Source organism: Stomoxys calcitrans, chromosome 5 (assembly GCF_963082655.1).
Source record: "Stomoxys calcitrans chromosome 5, idStoCalc2.1, whole genome shotgun sequence".
Lineage (NCBI taxonomy): Eukaryota > Metazoa > Arthropoda > Insecta > Diptera > Muscidae > Stomoxys > Stomoxys calcitrans.
Window position 1 is genome coordinate 157407691 of NC_081556.1, and position 19166 is coordinate 157426856.

General features: G+C 38.7%; 2 protein-coding genes across 2 annotated transcripts; one reads left to right on the forward strand and one right to left on the reverse strand.

Moving 5' to 3' along the window:
• Nucleotides 1-13152: 13152 nt before the first annotated feature.
• Nucleotides 13153-17357, forward strand: LOC106087593 (BOS complex subunit NOMO1). Its single transcript, XM_013252688.2, has 7 exons — nucleotides 13153-13372; nucleotides 13528-14074; nucleotides 14131-14385; nucleotides 14448-15087; nucleotides 15145-15323; nucleotides 15384-16327; nucleotides 16407-17357. Exons 1-7 carry the CDS (start codon nucleotides 13221-13223, stop codon nucleotides 17296-17298), a joined length of 3609 nt encoding a protein of 1202 aa, XP_013108142.2. The 5' UTR covers nucleotides 13153-13220; the 3' UTR covers nucleotides 17299-17357.
• A 176-nt stretch (nucleotides 17358-17533) lies between these two features.
• LOC106087598 (uncharacterized) lies at nucleotides 17534-19006 on the reverse strand. The gene is made up of 3 exons (XM_013252695.2): nucleotides 18745-19006; nucleotides 17718-17871; nucleotides 17534-17648 (listed from the first exon to the last, which is right to left on the reverse strand). Exons 1-3 carry the CDS (start codon nucleotides 18872-18874, stop codon nucleotides 17552-17554), a joined length of 381 nt encoding a protein of 126 aa, XP_013108149.2. The 5' UTR covers nucleotides 18875-19006; the 3' UTR covers nucleotides 17534-17551.
• Between the last annotated feature and the right edge of the window lie 160 nt (nucleotides 19007-19166).

Genomic DNA, 19166 nt, shown 5'->3' on the forward strand with positions numbered 1-19166 from the left:
AACTTTATGGGGTCTTATCATAACGGAACACATAGGACATGTGCAAATCGGTGCGGCAAGTGATGCCATGTGGGAAAGATGATGAGACGTTGGAGCATTTCCTATGTCATTGCCCGGCTTTCTTGGCTAACTGATACCGGCACTAAGTGGGCCGTAGAAAACTTTGTAATGGGGCCACCTGTCTTGGGATAAACAAGTTTATATCTGAAGAATAACTTACAGAAAAAGAGTTCAAATTTAACTGAATATTTCTGCAAAAATGAAAAGAAACGCATTATTACAAAAAATTAAAGTGAAAATAAGAGATGAAAAATCATGTCGCATACAACTAAGCGGTCAAAGAAATATGTAAATTTAAATTTAAGGACCCGCAATCCCTAACTGACTATGACTGTAATAAGAGACAGTGTTTGACCATCTATAGGCGTGGAAATTGTTAGCAGAGAAATATGAGATAGTAACTTGTATGCCTCAAGTCCAGGAAAATTAATTCTTTTGAGAAAAATACACATCATGGAGGCAATGACATTACAGTTTGTAAAATCTGGAGATAGGTCTGTCCTCGAGACCTATTACGGTGGGGTATACTCAGAAGTCAGAGAATGTATTGACAATTTCTAGTTAGGAAATACAATACTAGTTCTATTGGGTTGCCCAAAAAGTAATTGCGGATTTTTCATATAGTCGGCGTTGACAAATTTTTTCACAGCTTGTGACTCTGTAATTGCATTCTTTCTTCGGTCAGTTATCAGCTGTTACTTTTAGCTTGCTTTAGAAAAAAAGTGTAAACAAGTAAAAAGGCGTTAAGTTCGGCCGGGCCGAACTTTGGATACCAACCACCTCGGGTATATATGTAAACCACCTTTCATCAAAATTCGGTGAAAATTTCATACATTATACTCATATACCTCATACCGATCTGAAATATATACGACACGGATGTCGAAAAGCCGAACATAAGTCACTGTGTCAAATTTCAGTGAAATCGGATTATAAATGCGCCTTTTATGGGGCATGGCAGCTAAATCCAAATCTGGACCGTTTTGGGCTAAGTTGCATAAACATGTCGAAGAGCATAACACAAAGCACTGTCTCAAATTTCGGCGAAATCGGACAATAAATGCCTCTTTTATGGGCCCTAAACCTTAAATCCAGAGATCGGTCTATATGGCAGCTATATTCAAATCTGGACCGATTGAAGAGGGACGTCGAAGAACATAACCAAACTCACTGTCTCAAATTTCAGCGACATCGGACAATAAATGCGTCTTTTATGGCCCCAAAACCTAAAACCTAGATATCGGTCTATATGGCAGCTATATAAAAATCTGGACCGATCTGTGCGATATTGCAGAAGTATGTCAAGGGGCTTAACTTAACTCACGGTTCCAAATTTCGGCGACATCGGACAATAAATGAGCATTTTATGGGCCCAAAACCATAAATCAAGAAATCGGTCTTTATGGCAGCTGTATCGAAATCTGAACCGATCTGGACCAAATTGAAGAAATATGTCAAAGGGCCTAACACAACTCACTGTCCCAAATTTCAGCAAAATCGGATAATGAATGTGGCTTATATGGGCCTTACACCATAAATCGGAGGATCGATCTATATGGCAGCTATATCCAAATCTGGACCGATCTGAGCCAAATTAACGAAGGATGTCAATTCACTGTCCCGAATTTCATCAAAATCGGATAATAAATGTGGCTTTTATGGGCCTAAGACCCTAAATTGGCGGATCGGTCTATATGGGGGCTATATCAAGACATAGTCCGATATAGCCCATCTTCGAACTTAACCTGCTTATGGACAAAAAAAGAATTTGTGCAAAATTTTAGCTCAATATCTCTATTTTTAAAGACTGTAGCGTGATTTCAACAGACAGACGGACGGACATGTCTAGATCGTCTTAGATTTTTACGCTGATCAAGAATATATATAAAGGGTGATTTTTTTGAGGTTAGGATTTTCATGCATTAGTATTTGACAGATCACGTGGGATTTCAGACATGGTGTCAAAGAGAAAGATGCTCAGTATGCTTTGACATTTCATCATGAATAGACTTACTAACGAGCAACGCTTGCAAATCATTGAATTTTATTACCAAAATCAGTGTTCGGTTCGAAATGTGTTCAAATTTTGACAAATTTTGTTCAGCGATGAGGCTCATTTCTGGTTGAATGGCTACGTAAATAAGCAAAATTGCCGCATTTGGAGTGAAGAGCAACCAGAAGCCGTTTAAGAACTGCCCATGCATCCCGAAAAATGCACTGTTTGGTGTGGTTTGTACGCTGGTGGAATCATTGGACCGTATTTTTTCAAAGATGCTGTTGGACGCAACGTTACGGTGAATGAACACATTTCGAACCGAACACTGATTTTGGTAATAAAATTCAATGATTTGCAAGCGTTGCTCGTTAGTAAGTCTATTCATGATGAAATGTCAAAGCATACTGAGCATCTTTCTCTTTGACACCATGTCTGAAATCCCACGTGATCTGTCAAATACTAATGCATGGAAATCCTAACCTCAAAAAAATCACCCTTTACTTTATAGGGTCGGAAATGGATATTTCGATGTGTTACAAACGGAATGACAAAATGAATATACCCCCATCCTTCGGTGGTGGGTATAAAAAAGTATATTTGATTAAAGTTCATTCTAAGTTTTATTAAAAATGCATTTACTTTCTTTTCAAAAATCCGCAATTACTTTTTGGGCAACCCAATAGAACTACCAGTTGATACACATTTCCATGGAAATTCTCCTACGGACAACGTGTCGCCAGAAGAGGTTGTCACTGATATGCATTCGTCGGAGGCCATTAGGGAAATTGTGTCTGAACCGAAAACCCTTTGGGCGATAAGAAGTTTCGACTCCTTTAAGTCGCCAGGCCCCGATGATATATCACCGGTTGAATTACAAGCTGTGTCTGATAGACAGGTTTCCTGGCTTAGGGAGATATACTCTGCTTGTATCAGAATGTCATATATACCTGTGGGATGGATGGATTTTCATTCCGAAAGCAGGAAAACCCTACCACATGAGCGAAAGATTTTCATCCTATTAGTCAGTCATCCTTTTGAGAGGTTGATAGAAACATATCTTAGGGCAAAGACCCCTGGAGATCGCCTGGGAAAAGTTTCCCAAAACCCTAAGAGATATAATTCAGGGAGCTCTATGTGGAACAGCATAGTAGGCTACCGAAAGTGGTCTGGTCTGGTGGTCCGTGCAAGACAGAAGTAGTTCTTTTCAGCAGGGGATACAAGTTGCCTACAGTGGAACCTGTCTCCTTGGGTGTTCCATTTACAGAAAGCGCAAAATACCTTGCTGGACAAGAAATTTAACTTCAAATCCAACATTTTAAAAAGGTCAAGAAAGGCCACTCTTGCCCTATAAACCTGTAAGAGAGCCATTGGCACAAGTTGAGGGGTTTAGACCGCGTTTCATGCATTGGGTGTGTACTGCAGTAGTCAGACCTAAAATGATATATGGTGTTGTGGTCTGGTGGACAGCGCCTCAAACATCCACCTACTGCTCAATACTTAACCGGATCCAAAGGATGGCTTGTTTGTGCATCCCATCCGCACTGAGGACGACACCATCTGATGCACTGAATTTAATGCTACATCTTATGCCTCTGGACATTGCGGCTGCACAAATTGCAGCGAACACTGCCGTAAGGTTAAGGGAGCTTTCTCATTGGTCATTTGGCGGCTACGGACACTGTGTTATCCTTGATACAATATCCGATATTCCAGGAAGTGTGGATAACACCCTACCTGAGTCGCTTTTCGATAAAAACTACTGCACAACTATTCCTGATGGAACCGATTGGAACTACGATATCCCTGCTAACAGAAATTACATAGACTTCTATACGGATGGCTCCAAACTAAACGACCAGGTGGGCTTTGGGGTGTTCTCCAAAGATCTAGAACTGGTCATATCGAAAAGGTTACCTGACAACTGCAGTGTGTATGAAGCAGAGATCCTTGCATTTAAGGAAGTGGTGCAATGGCTAAGATATAATGTCATTACGACGATTGGCATAAATATCTTCTCAGACAGCCAGGCAGCGATTAAATCCCAAGAGAACGTAATTCTAAACACAAAAACCGCCCTCTGTCACAGATCTCTTAACGAGATGGCTGAACAGTTCAAAATTCACCTGTTCTGACGCCGGACCACAGAGATATCCCAGGGAATTGTAAAGCGAATGAGCTTGCGAGACTAGGAACTACCCTACACATTCCAGGGATACTGGAATCTGTGGGTATGCCTCCAGCGACATGTAAGCTAAGTTTTCAGGACCAGGCCCGAAGGATAAGGAATTATGGATGGTCACAAAGAGGGGGCTGTGAGCATTCCAAAACTATGTGGCCTAATGTAGACTTGAATGGGTTTCCTGCTTTGCTGTCATTGGCTAGAACAGACGTCTCATGATTTGATTGTGTCCGTCTTTGTGATAAAAGTATTTCGTTTGTCGTCAAAATGTCCTCTGTTTTTTTTTTGCGTCTAGTTGAAACTCCGTATAACACTTTTACTTTAATTGTTAACAAAGTCTTAAGTTTTCTTACAAAAGAAGTTTACTTGTCGAAAATTTCCTTTATGTGAAACGAATAATTTTTTTGCGTGTATATAACAATTTGCCACTTTGATTTCTGGAGCTCGCCAAGGACTCATTTAGTTTGATTTCGATGAAATTTGAGTTACATAAGTCCCCGTATCCATGCAAAACACGGTTCACAACCAAACCAATAATTTAGCGTAAATCTACAATATGAAGGTGGTTAGACAAAAACTTTAACTTTTTCATGGCGAAACAATTAAAGGTGGTCTCATTTGTACAACAACCACAAATCATATGGTGCAATCCGCCATCTTGCCATCAACTGATCGTCGTTTTGTCAACTCACGCAAACAAAATTGTGTGCGTGTGTGTATACGTGTGCGTGCATGAGCGAAAAATATGAGGGAAAGAAGATAACCACAAAGGGAATGCAAACAAAAATCTGACATCTTATACCGTCAAACCCGGCCGGCGGTTACCAGCTGTCAGCGTGAGACCACCTTTTTAAATCCGCCTTGAAACTTTTTATTATTTTTTATATCCATAAGTCGCAAATGAACATTTCGATGTGGTAATTCTTGAAAAATATATTTTTTTATTTGTGGAAAGTTGAGTTATTGGCCCGTGGTTATGCCAGAAAAAAATTTTTCCTTCAAAATCGGAAAAAAAACTTAAAATTTTCTTCGCAGACTTTGCAGACACGTCACACAGATTGTGTGCAGAATAAGCATTTAAATGTCCAAAGGAATTTTAAACAATTCCGTTGGCTGGGGATGAATACAGACGTCACACATGTCGGAAACAATTATTATTCACTTGAAATAAACTTGAACATCAATTTGCGAGTACTTTTGACAAAGATATGCCTGCATTTGTGTGTATTTAGATCAAACACACACACACACTCATGAACTAACACTTTTTGGTATGCTCAGTTACCATGAAAGAAGTGCTGCTCATCATCATCAATGCCAGAAGAAGAAAAAATAAAGTAACAAGCAGTGTATTCTAGACATGACCAGTGAAAAGACCGCCACTTTAAAAAAAAAACTTTAATTAATTAAATTAGGATTTAATCTAATATTTAATATGCCACTTTAATGAAATATGTACATTTTTAAGGGGCGACTTTTGCGAATTTTGGCGATCTCTGGGCATTTCCGATTTCAAAATATATTTTCATACTTCTAGTGAAACAATAATCGATTTATATGTACACATGCACACGTATACTATGCACGAGTATAGGCGTGTGTGTGTATGTGTATATTTGTTCATTGAGGAGCATTAATTTCTATGCCGAAATTGTCCAGAAATCTGTATTGTTTTGTTATTGCCTCCAAAAAACACTCATTTTTAATGTCTTATCTGACCCAAACGACGACCATTCAGTCAGTGTTCTTTGCTACTCACAGGGACGTATGGGACTCACACATATACACATGTATGTAGACAGATAGATGCCAGTTGTTGGCGTTTTATTACAAAACACAAATTTGTGGCACAATTAACAAAACGAAATACAAAAAAATACATTTGCTCATGTCATGACAAGGAGATAACAACGGTCATTCCCAATATTATCGCTCAAAGAAGAAAAAAAATACAAAGTACCGAAAAATCAATGTTTACGAGTACGTACGTCTAGTGTGAAACGCATGCATCCTCAGCCATACGCCGGCCGTTCTGCTTGAAAATATCCCCGCCCATGAATTGCGTCCAGTACTCAAAGCCCACAATTCTACAATTAAGAAACAACAACAGCCAGTCGATTTGTGAAGAAAGTCTGAACTCTCCGAATTTTAATTGAGAGATAAACTGAGAAGCATGACAATTATTAAAATACACTTTAATGACCTTTAAACTTCTTTCCAAACAAAATAATTCTGCCCATTAAATGTATGTGTATGTGTGTATGTGTGTGATGGTTTCAAATTAGTGGAAATACTTTTTTTGTTTTGTACCCGCAAATGAACAAGTATCTCAAAGGTTTTTAATCCCTGATTGGTAGATAAAACAAAACACCACCAACAACTATAATGCCGCTTTAAATGAAAACTCTTCTTTGGCAGAATTTATGACATTTCAGCGGATATTTGTTTGTTGTATTTTTGCACACAAATCGCTTGGGTGCACATCAGGTGCATCAAGAGCTGTTTTTCTAACAGCCCAAGTTTAAATATCTGTTCTTTTAGTCTTCAGATTAAGAAAGTCTGATGATGAGTTAAAAATGTGATAACAATTTCGTTACATACATACACAATTTAGGGGCAATATTTAAAATGGGCAAACCTACTAATCATTCCAATACGGCTATCAACGATAAGTTTTGGGAATTGAGTACGATCATATCTTAAAATTGGATGGTCAAGGGGGAAGGGGCCGCCCCCTTTTGTAATCAAAATCCATCACTCTGACATTCAAAATGGGGCAAAAATATCTGGAGGCGCCTCATCTCCAAAACTCCCTCGGGATGACATAGAGGCCGATAAAGGTAGAATTGCACCCGAATGAAGGGTAATGGGGAGTAGAATATACTATCAACAAATAAAAGCGTGCTAAGTTCGCCCAGGCCGAATCATAAATACCCTCCACCATGAATCGCATTTGTCGAGTTCTTTGCGCAGTATCTCTTTTTAGGCAAACAAAGAATAATGAATAAGGACAGAGGAGGAGGAGCTAAATCAAGCTCAAGAAGCAAAATCGGGAGATCGGTTTATATGGGAGCTGTATCAAACTATAGATCGATTCAGACCATATTGCTATAAACTATAAAGTAACCTCTAAAAAGAAAATGAATTCCGTGCTACTTACAAAATCTTTAATTGTTTTCAATTTCACTTCCCTAAGTTGGTTCATGTCTGGTATTGTGTCTTCCCCTAAGTACCGGCGTCTGTTAACCGCGAAAGCCGGGCAATGACAAAGAAAATGCTCCAACGTCTCATCATCTTCCCCGCATGCTCTACACATGCTATCACTTGCCGCACCGATTTTACATAAGTGAGCTCGTAGTCCTATGTGTCCCCTTATGATACCAATAGTTATACTGACCTCCTTCTTGCTTCCTTTCAGTAATAGCCTCGTCTTCTCACGATCTGGATGCCCCTATACGATTTTTGCTGTCCTAACGATCGTTTCTCTGTTTCGCAATGTTGCATACGCATTCGTCGCACACTCCCTTTACTCGGACTGCGTCGAACCGAAAGGCTTCGGGTTACCAAGTTTATTGACAACAGTACTCTGGCCTTCACCGCCAAATCGTCTGCCTTTTCATTTCCCCTTACTCCGTTATGGCTCAGAGTGTCAAATTGGAAGATTGGTTTATATGGCAGCTATATTAGGTCATCAACCGATTTAGACCATACTGGCCACAGTTGTTGAAAGTCATACCAAAACGACCTACCCAAAATTTCAACCAAATTGGATACCGATTGGACCGATTTGGCCCAATTACAATCCCAACCAACCTACACTAATAAGAAGTATTGGTGCAAAATTTCAAGCGCCTAGCATTTCTCCTTCGAAAGTAGCGTGACGGATAGACATGGCTAGATCGGGGTCTTTATGGGATGAAAAGGTTTGAAAATTTGAGGGAATGAGGAATGGGCCGCTCCCATTCACAATACGCCACAAACTGAAAAAGAAAATAGACCCCAAATGTGGGGTACTTTATTCCTCAAATGTAAATGCTCCAACCAAATATTAATTATGATCAAATTTTATTTCAGAAGTTTGGATGTAAATATTTTCATAATACAATTTAAAAATCCCAATAAACCCCAAATATTTTGTTGTTGCCAACAGGGTGTAAAAGGATGAAACAATTTGGAGTGCAATTTCATAGGTAATTTAACGTAGTTGGAACAAATTGAATTATAACAAGTAAAAGCGTGCTAAGTTCGGCCGGGCCAAATCTTATATACCCTCTACACATGGTCGAGGTTCTTTTCCCGATATCTCTTTTAAGGCAAACAAAGGATAAAATAGAACAAGTTTTAGTCCGATTCGGACCATAAATGAATTAAATGCTGAACATTGTAGAAGAACATATGAGACACGAATGTTGAAGGTCATGCGAGAAGACGTTGTACAAAATTTCTGCCAAATCGGGTGAGAATTGCGCCCTCTAGAGGTTTAAGATATCAAAAACTCCCAGATCGATTTATATGGCAGCCAAGTTATGTACCAATTTGCGCCATACTAAGCGCAGTTGTTGGAAGTCACAACAAACAACAAAACAGATCGTTTTATATGGCAGCTATATCAGGTTATGAACCGATTTAAAACATACTTGTTGGAAGTGATCCCAAAACACCGCGTGCAAAATTTTAGTCAAATCGGACGAGAATTGCGCCCTCTAGAGGCTAAAGAAGTCAAGACCCAAGATCGGTTTATATGGCAGCTATACCAGATTATGTACCGATTTGCGCCATTCTAAGCACAAGTCATTACAAAATACCTCATGCAAAATTAAGTAATGATCCAAGACCGGTTTATATAGCAGCTATATCAGTTATGAACCGATTTAGATGCTTAGCACAAGTTATGTACCAATTTGCGCCATACCAAGCGCAGTTGTTGGAAGTCACAACAAACAACAAAACAGATCGTTTTATATGGCAGCTATATCAGGTTATGAACCGATTTAAAACATACTTGTTGGAAGTGATCCCAAAACACCGCGTGCAAAATTTCAGTCAAATCGGACGAGAATTGCGCCTTCTAGAGGCTCAAGAAGTCAAGACCCAAGATCGGTTTATATGGCAGCTATGCCGGATTATGTACCGATTTGCGCCATACTAAGCACAGTTGTTGGAAGTCATTACAAAACACCGCATGCAAAATTATAGCCAAATCGAATAAGAATTGCGCCCTCTAAAAGCTGAAGAGGTCAAGAGCCAAGATCAGTTTATATGGCAGCTATATCAGGTTATGAACCACAGTTGCTGGAAGTGATACGAGACGAGATTTGCGCCCTCTAGAGACTAAAGAAGTCAAGACCCCAGATCGGTTTATATAGCAGCTGTATCAAAACATGGACCGATTTGGCCCATTTACAATCCCAACCGACCTACACTAATAAAAAGTATTTATGCAACATTTCAAGCTCCTAGCTTTACTCCTTCGAAAGTTAGCGTGCTTTCGACAGACAGACGGACATGGCTAGATAGAGTTAAAATGTCATGACGATTAAGAATATATTTACTTTATGAGGACTTAGACGCATATTTCGAGGTGTTACAAATAGAATGACGAAATTAGTATACTCCCATCCTATGGTGGAGGGTATAAAAAGAAAAAGACAACTGTCCTCGTTTCAATTGGAAACAAAAACTGTTTTCCAAATCGCTCGACTTTTTGAAAATATATTCTTTTTTTTAATCCGATTTTCTGTCATTTCTAAAACAAATACAAAGATTTTATGAAATCGCGGAATTGTTTGAAATTAATCTACTATTTTGAATAATAAAAATATGTGGTCAACATTTTGACCCCCAGACAGTTGACGTTAAATTGTGACACTTGACCCAAATCCGTACTCTAATCTTAAATAGCCGATTGTTATATATGACTTCGAGAATTTTCTTTTATCCTGGTTTTTTGTAGTGTCATACTGCACTAGGACTAAATATCTTTAATTTGACACTCATATTGTCCCAATAGGTCCAAATGCCCATTTGAGGATACAATTTTGCCAGATGAGTGTTACCAAAATGGTGGAAACAAAATTTTAATGGAATCGATGCCCTCATCTCCGAGATTCAATGCATTTGGATATTGGTATGAAGTAGAGAGTCCGCATCTTTTTTTCTAAAGTATGTTTTCAGAAAAGCCCGTCCAACCGTCAGTATGAACACGCAGAGGCGAAGGACCAATGGGTGCTTGGAATTTCAACAGTAGAACGAATTCCAAATGTCACACGTTCATAAAGGCTCAAAAATTCAGCTTAGTTTATACTGCATCTATAAGTTAACTCATTTGGGTCTTGACTGGAGGTATGCACGTGAGTCGTTAGTTGTGGTGTCACGAGTGAGTCTCGTAATTCGTGAGTAAGATTTCAAATCCAATCATGTGATCGTGTGTGACCGTGTTTGAATTAAAATTCTTCATGCGTGAGCGTGATTGAATGAGATTCTGCTCAGGACACGACTCACAAGAAATTCAAGAGACACGTACAACTCACGGTTGAAATAAAAACAACGAAAACACAATTTTGTTTTAATGAGTCTAAAATTGTACGAGTTCCGGCACATTGTCACTATTGGAAAAGTATGGAAGAATTACAAACAGTTTTTTTTTCTACAGATACATAAGAATTAAAAGAGCAAATAAGCGATTAAGCAGTGTGATACAATGATACATTAAATACAATATTATTTGTGCGCTAAAATACCGTACGATTTGAGACGCCTGGAAAAAAATTATAATTATTTCTTCAACCGTGAGTCGTTATTTTCTCGTGAGTTTTGGTTTTCTCGTAAGCCGTGATTAATGTCGTGAGTCGTGCGTTAGTACAATTTCTGTCTCGTTAGCGTGTGTGAGACTACATAAAAAGTCATGCGTTAGTGTGCGTGGGTATTTTTTTCTCGTGAGCCTAAAGCAGAGTATTCTGTTCAACTTTCGGAATTTTTGCGAAAAACTTTAACAAAATTGCATAATTGTTTAAAACATAATGACCTGAAATTGTTTGTACTAACTCAATCTTACATTCATATTGCACTAGGATAAATTGTTTTTAAGTACTCCTTTTAAGGCGTTAGCGTAAAAATGGCATTTATTTATTTCACTTGTTGTTACGTTATACGTTTTTTAAAGCTAGTTTGACAGTTGTTCACGTGAAAAGTCGAATATAGTACCAACCCTAAGTGAAAAATCACTCATGTGCACCGCAAAAAACCGCCGCGGCTGGACTCAGAGTCTAGCGTCATGACGCTGAAATAGAATCTATGGTTGCCCAAAAAGTAATTGCGGATTTTTCATATAGTCAGCGTTGGCAAATTTTTTCACAGCTTGTGACTCTGTAATTGCATTCTTTCTTCTGTCAGTTATCAGCTGTTACTTTTAGCTTGCTTTAGAAAAAAAGTGTAAAAAAAGTATATTTGATTAAAGTTCATTCTAAGTTTTATTAAAAATGCATTTACTTTCTTTTAAAAAATCCGCAATCACTTTTTGGGCAACCCAATACTTTGGCAGGTTCGCCAAAGTTTAATAACTGTAATATTAAATATATACCACCCGTATCGCTGTGTCTCTTTCATCCCTCAAATTTGACTAGAGACTTCGCTTCTCTTATTTGGTTTCGCCGCAGTACACGAAAAATCATTTGAACTGTATTGAAAATTTATCACATAAAGAAAATTTTTATTTTTTTGTAACATGTAAGTTTTTTATGTAAGGTTACTATATTTTTAGTAAACTTCTCTGAAAATTGTTGGCAACGTGACGACTTTTCATGAAAATGTAGCAACAGTTTCAGTGAGAAATGTGCTGAGAGAGGGGAACATTGAGGGCGACGCTGTCAAAATAGAATAGATTCTACTTCAACGTCATGGCGCTAGACTCTGACTCTAGCAGCGACGGTTTTTTGATACCCAATTTAAAATGCATGTACCAAGACAAATTTACCCAGGTAGTGTACTCCAAACATTTAAGTAAAATTTTTTCTCGAGGACTACACTATCTGTCAATGAGATTTCATAACGTTCGGTTGTGTGTGTGCCTTATACTTAAGAAACACAGCACACACAAGCAAAGAAAAATGGTGCCAACTAGTAACACACTCAAAATCAGAGTTGCACTAATCACGGATTTTGACAGATAGTGCACTCAATATTTTGTTGTTGGGCAACTGCCACTACCTGTAAATGAATAAAAAAATGAATAAAACGCAGAGTCTGGAGTCAAATTTGAGGGATGAAAGGGAAACAGCGAAACTGGTGGTAAAGATGTTATTTTATTATTAAGGTTTTACACTTTTTAATAACTCCCAAATACACGTAAATTCATTTGAACTGTAATGCAATTTATCACATGTTGAAAATTTTTATATTTTTGTAACATTTTCAGTGAGAAATGTGCTGAGAGAAGGTAACATTGGGAGCGACGCTATCAAAATAGAATAGAATCCATGACATAATTAACAGGTAGTGTACTGTAAACAGCTGAGTACAATTTTTTTCGCAAAGTGCTCTATCTTTCAACGAGTTTTTGGTTGTGTGCGCGTATTATAGTTAAGAACCACAACGCACAAACAACGATAAATGGCGCGAACTAGTTATATACACAAAAAGAGTTGCATTTATCATTGATTTTGACAGATAGTGCACTCAATATTTTGTTGTTGGGCAACTGCCACTACCTGTAAATGAATATACCTTGGATAGATTCTACTTAAATGTCATGACGCTAGACTCTGACTCTAGCTGCAGCGGTTTTTTGATACCTCATTTGAAATGCATGTACACCAACTTGACACTGACTCTTGACTCTTTGATTGGGCTTAGACTTTTAGTCGGCAGCGGCGCGTCGCCGGCTAACATCGGCTCGACTTTGTTCTCTGTTCATGAATGGTCGCTGCTTCCCACTTCTATCGTTAGAGGCAGGTAAAAGTGCTCTTTTTATGACAAATTCCCCGTGACATGTCGAAAAACGTTGGCATCTATATCCATCTAATTTTATTAATTAAATTAATAATTTTGGTGGACATTGCACTACCAAATGAAGTAATTGGATGCGGTGGTTTTATCAAAAGCCAAAAAGACATAGACTTTTCCAAAGTCGAAGTTAAATTGTGAGTATTGAACAGAAATGGATTTAGCAATTGCTTAATGTGGTCACGGCGGTCTCGATCTGAAACTAATCATGTACATACACATATGCGATAACATTCAGATATATTAGGCTATTGAATGTGTGACACTAACCTAATTCGCCATCTCATTGTAGATTAACTAAAACTGGGGCTTTAAAGGATAAAACCGATTGTTCGCCATCCAACGGCTACTACTTTTTGCCCATCTATGACAAAGGAGAATATCTTTTAAAGATTTCGCCTCCGCCGGGATGGAGTTTTGAGCCGGAGGAGGTGAAACTAAATTTCGATGGCCAGACAGACGTGTGCAGCTTGGGCAAAGATGTTAATTTCGTTTTCAAAGGCTTCGGAATTACTGGCAAAGTAGCTTTGGCCTCCGCTGGGGCAAAGGGCGTTACGGTGGAACTAAAGTCGGAAGATGGAAAAGATACGCGCCACACAATTACCGATGCAAACGGTATATTTTCATTCACACCCATCATACCGGGGAAATATGTCGTGAAAGCCTCGCATTCAAAATGGCACTTTGAGAAGAGTGAACACACGGTGGTAGTGGAAAGCGGAAACACAGTCTTGGCGGATAACTCGTTGGTGGTGTCCGGCTTCGATGTAAACGGTCGGTTCGATACCCTAGGACAATTGGGAAAAGGCGTTGGTGTGGCATTGTTTAGAAATAAACAGGTACTTAAAGGAATTATCTACTTTTAGGTCATCTAATAATAAAATCTGATTTACAGATGGTTACTTCCCCAAGATGTGGCAAGCAAGGACTAGGCTCGACTTCAGTTTCCCATAACAATCCAAAATATGAATACTTGACCTCCTGTTACACAGAGGTTGATGCCGCAGGCTCATACACATTCAAAGACGTTCGACCAGGACAATACCTCCTATTGCCAGTAATCAAGGAGAACCTGAAGTTGAACATCAAACCCCAGTTTATTGAAATTGAAGTTGCCAAAGACACTTTGGAAGTGAAACAAGAATTTAAGGTAAATTGGCTTCTATTGAACCAAAAAAAATGTTGTTTATTAATATATGTCATTCACACCAGATAAGTGGCTTTAGTGTCACTGGAAAGGTTTTGCATTCGCCTGGAGGTTCGCCCATAAATGGGGCCACAATCAAAATGAACGGTCAAAAAGTATCAACCACCAATGCAAATGGTGAGTTTATTTTGGAAAATATAGCCTCCTCCGGACTTTACACCATACAAGTAGAGTCTGAAAAATTGCAATTCGTGGAACAGCAAATTCAATTGCAATTGACGACTGCAACTATAGCTCCGATTGTCCCATCGGCCTACGAAGTTTGTGGCAATGTAATGGCCAAAAAGTCGTTTAAGGTAGGCATCACCAAACAGGAATCAACTTTCCATACAACGGTCGCAACCAATGCGGATTCTGGGTTATGGTGCACCTTTTTGCCAAGTGGAAAATTCACAGTCGAAGTTTTAACATCGGACATTGATCGATCGAATGGTGTTCAATTCTTCCCAGTGCAGAAAACGGTTGAAGTAAAAAACCAGCCATTGAATGACGTCGTATTTTCGCAACTAAGAGCTACTTTAGAAGGTTCATTGAAATGCCTCGCAGATGCCCCACAGCCAGCCTGCTCTGCAACACAGGTAACTTTACACTCACTGGACGCCAACGGACAACCCACTGGGCAAAAACAGGCAACTCAAGCTCAAGGTAGGTTTCGGGATTATTCACATAGATTATTTTTAACATTGTGCCGTATACTTGTAGGTGGTAAATATACCTTCAAGAATGTCCTCCCTGGTCCATATGAGATTACTATACCCCAATCGAATTTGTGCTTCGATTCGACAAGGGTATTGATTAATGTAGCTTCTGCATCTGAAACAGCTCCTCAGTTCATTCAGCATGGCTATGAAGTCAACATTATCTCTAGTCATCGCGCAATAGTAAGATTTTTCTTTAGGTTAATAAACTGAATAATCAAATTTATTTCAAAATATTTCCAGATGAAATACGCACATAGTTCAGCGACATCAACAGATAATCTTAAACTGTTGGCTGGCGTAAATACATTCTGCGTCCCTATCTCGGGCTCATATTCCATCAAACTAGAAGGTTGTCACCTGTACGATGAGCAAACACTACCATCCACATTTAGCACAACTAATACAAATCCCATTATAATAAATGCTGTTGCCCATAAAGTGGGAGTTCGTGTATTGTCGCCTGAATCGTCTGTTCAAAATCTAAATTTGCTTATCGAGTCTGCGACTTTGGGGAAAATTCAAATAAAACCCACTGCGGAGGCCCATAAAGTCGATGGGAAATATGCGTTCCGCTATGAAACGCATTTGAAACCTGATGAAATTCTTCGCATTACTCCGACCAGTGATATATTATTATTTGAACCACAATCCAAAGAAATCATTGGCTCTAATGATTGCGTTGATGTCGCCTTTAACTTCATTGCCTCAAAGGGACTAATAATAAACGGAAAAGTCATACCTGCAATCAAAGATGCCAAAATAACACTTAGCTTCCCAAATAACCCAGAATTGGAGACACAGACCGCAATGACTACTCCGAATGGCGATTTCAAGTTTGGACCCATCAGTGAGAATCTAAAATACAAATTGCATGGTGAAAAGGAGTCCTATGTGTTTTCCGACTTCAACCCATCAACAAATTCGTTTAGCATCCACAAACTTTGTGAAATCATTGTCAAGGTTAAGGATGAAACAGGTAAGGGATTGGGCGGTGTACTGGTATCGCTAAGTGGTTCTGAAAGTTATCGCAAAAACTTGATAACTGCTGAAGATGGCTCTATAAACTTCCATTCATTATCTCCATCACAATACTTTTTGCGGCCAATGTTAAAGGAATTTAAATTTGATCCCAACTCCAAGATGATCGATCTAAAGAATGGTGAAACTGTAGAGGTTGAAATGATGTATGTATAGAACTACTACACTTTATGTAGCTTTCATATATAAATTAACATTGTATTTTCTTTTTGTTTAAACAAATAGTGGCAAACGTGTGGCCTTTTCCTTATTCGGTGCTGTTACTTCGCTTAATGGTGAGCCGTTCGCGGATGTCAATATCGAGGCAACGGCCGACGAATGTTCTCATCATCAAGAAGAAGCCACTACAGAAAAGAATGGCAAATATCGCATACGTGGTTTAAATCCTGGTTGTGAATACACTATTCGCGTAAAAGATGCTGGTACATCTGGAAACAACGTGGATCGCTCTATACCAACAACACGTTCTGTAAAAATTGCCTCTGCTGATGTACAAGGTGTCAACTTCTTGGCTATATCACCCATTACCTTTGTCGATGTTACTCTACGTGTTACAGCATCGTCCAATGATTTTTACAAAACGCTGCGTGTTATTATGTACCGCAAGGGAGCATACGACTCACCGGTCTACTCTCAACGACTGGATACACCATTGAATCCGAAATCACGCTATAACCCCGGAATTATGGTGTTCTTTCCGCGCATACCACTTGACGGCAAAACTTATGTGGTGGAATTGAAATCAACTTTGTCAGATAAAACCTACACATACTCGGTACGCAGTGAGCAATTTGTTGCCGATACCCCATCGGTTTATGTTGAACTTGATTTCCGGCCTGAAGTCAAGTCATACGAAGGTGACCTCAATCAAAACTCCATATCCGCTTTAGTGCTGGTGGCCCTAGTTGCTATTGCCTTCTTCAAACAAGACATCGCAATGGCTTTTCTGGACTTTGTCTGGTCTAAGGTCAATGGTATTGCCCAGGATATAGCCCAAAAGCAGAAAACAAATGCCAAAAATAACCAAAGAAAAGTGGAGCCTATCAACCAAAAGGAAATCGAGCAAATGGCTGAGCAAATAAACAACATAAAAAAGAAAAAGACCAAGAAAATCTAAAGATTGACAATAGAAAACGACGATCGATCTCTTGATATTTGAGAGATCCACAAACTAAATAGATGATTTTCGATTTTTTAGCTTTATTTATAACGAGTCAATGGGTTTAATTAGTATTTCTTTTCAATATAAAACGAAGATTATTAGAAAATTCTTAAGAGGGTTATATAATGTAATAAAAAATAAAAAAAAAAAACGATCACATATACACATGTGGCATATGTTTTGTTAGGTAAAACAAATAAAATGCCATTTATTGTCCTTTATTCGTCAAGTGTCTTCTTTTACGTGACCTGTTAATACGTTCCGCTATTTGGTAATGTTGGCGATCTTCCAAAGATCTATAATTGCTTGGAGTGGATGAAAAAAATTATTGATTGCAACTGCGTAGTAAGTGTTGACCACTCATTCAACCATACCCATAATAAACGTGACCAGGTTCGGAACATCTGTTATATGATCCAATATAGCGTAGACCCCAAATGAAGGCGGTGTATACAAAGAATGCAACAACCAGTAATTTAACTTTTATCCAATAAATCCACGACAATGCATGCCAGCCATAAAAGGAATCTGAAAATATTGTTGAAAATTGTGAAAAATGCTTGTACGACATTAAAAAGCATGCCGCAAAGGGGCCTACTATTAAACCCAGGCTACATAGTATGTGGCTTTTCTCTCTCGCTATAGAAGCCACTTTTGTTAACTCAATCCCATGGCAGTCGGTTGTACGTACCGGATTGACCCGATGGAGTCCTTCGTCGGCAAGGGTTGCCGCCTCAGTGTACAAGACACTGCCACAACAACAAGAACAAACTTTGTAAACTGTATGGTCTGGGGAAAATTCTTGAAAAGAGTTGTGGCTTTGCGAAAGCCATAGGCACTTGGCTATAAAACGGGTGGCTATAAACTTGGAACCACATCACTGAAATACGGCACAAACGTCTTTTGTGGCATTGATGCGAGCTGATTCTTCATTTTCAAAAAACAAACATCTTCGAGTCATTCAAAACCAAATTAGGTTTCAGACAAGAAGACAAACTATCGCTTCTCATGTAATGCGCGTTAAGAATAGAATCTAGGGATATCGCAAATGGGTTTCCCTCAGCGAGGGTTCCCTCTTGTCAGCCACTTCAGACCTCTTAAAAATCATAGGTAAAATTTTACACAATTTCACTTAGCAATTACATCCCATGCGGTGTTGGGTATCAATAGATCGACCTGTTCAAACTTCTGTACCGAACTTTTTTCCGCAGCATTCTTTAAGGAATTTGGGTAGCCTTAATGATGTTGTTTTAGCAATGTGTTGCGTCTTTATCCATTCTATAGGCCGAATTGGTCCAATTGAAATCGTCATTGATTTTTGTGCCCTTTGAATCTTTTTCATTCACTATCAGTTGCAACTCCCGACATTTTCCATGGAATTAAAGATCGAGGCCTACTTACACAGAAAATAGTGATGCTTCTTTTTCCGACTTGTCTCGATATTTTGTAAATCGTTTGTGGATTCGCACATGCCAATACAATATGAGCTTAATACAAGAACTAAAACTAGTCCAACGAAAATAGATTTCATTTTTCTGCAATTATGAGCAATTGCGATACGACTTCAATAAAGATTTAAATCTGATTGAGCATTACATTGGTCGCAGCAAAGTTGTTTTATAAACTTAAGTATGTTCAACTGTGGTAGATATGGCCAGAAGTGTTAATTTAATTATCATAGATTGGTACAATAATTGGAAAGCCAAAGCAATGACATTTGTTTAGGATGTTGAACTTGCTCAATTTCACTTTCATTGCTTGTAAGTGAAGACTTGCAGCTAACACAAAAGCCATATATCATTTACATGACATCGCAACATTGG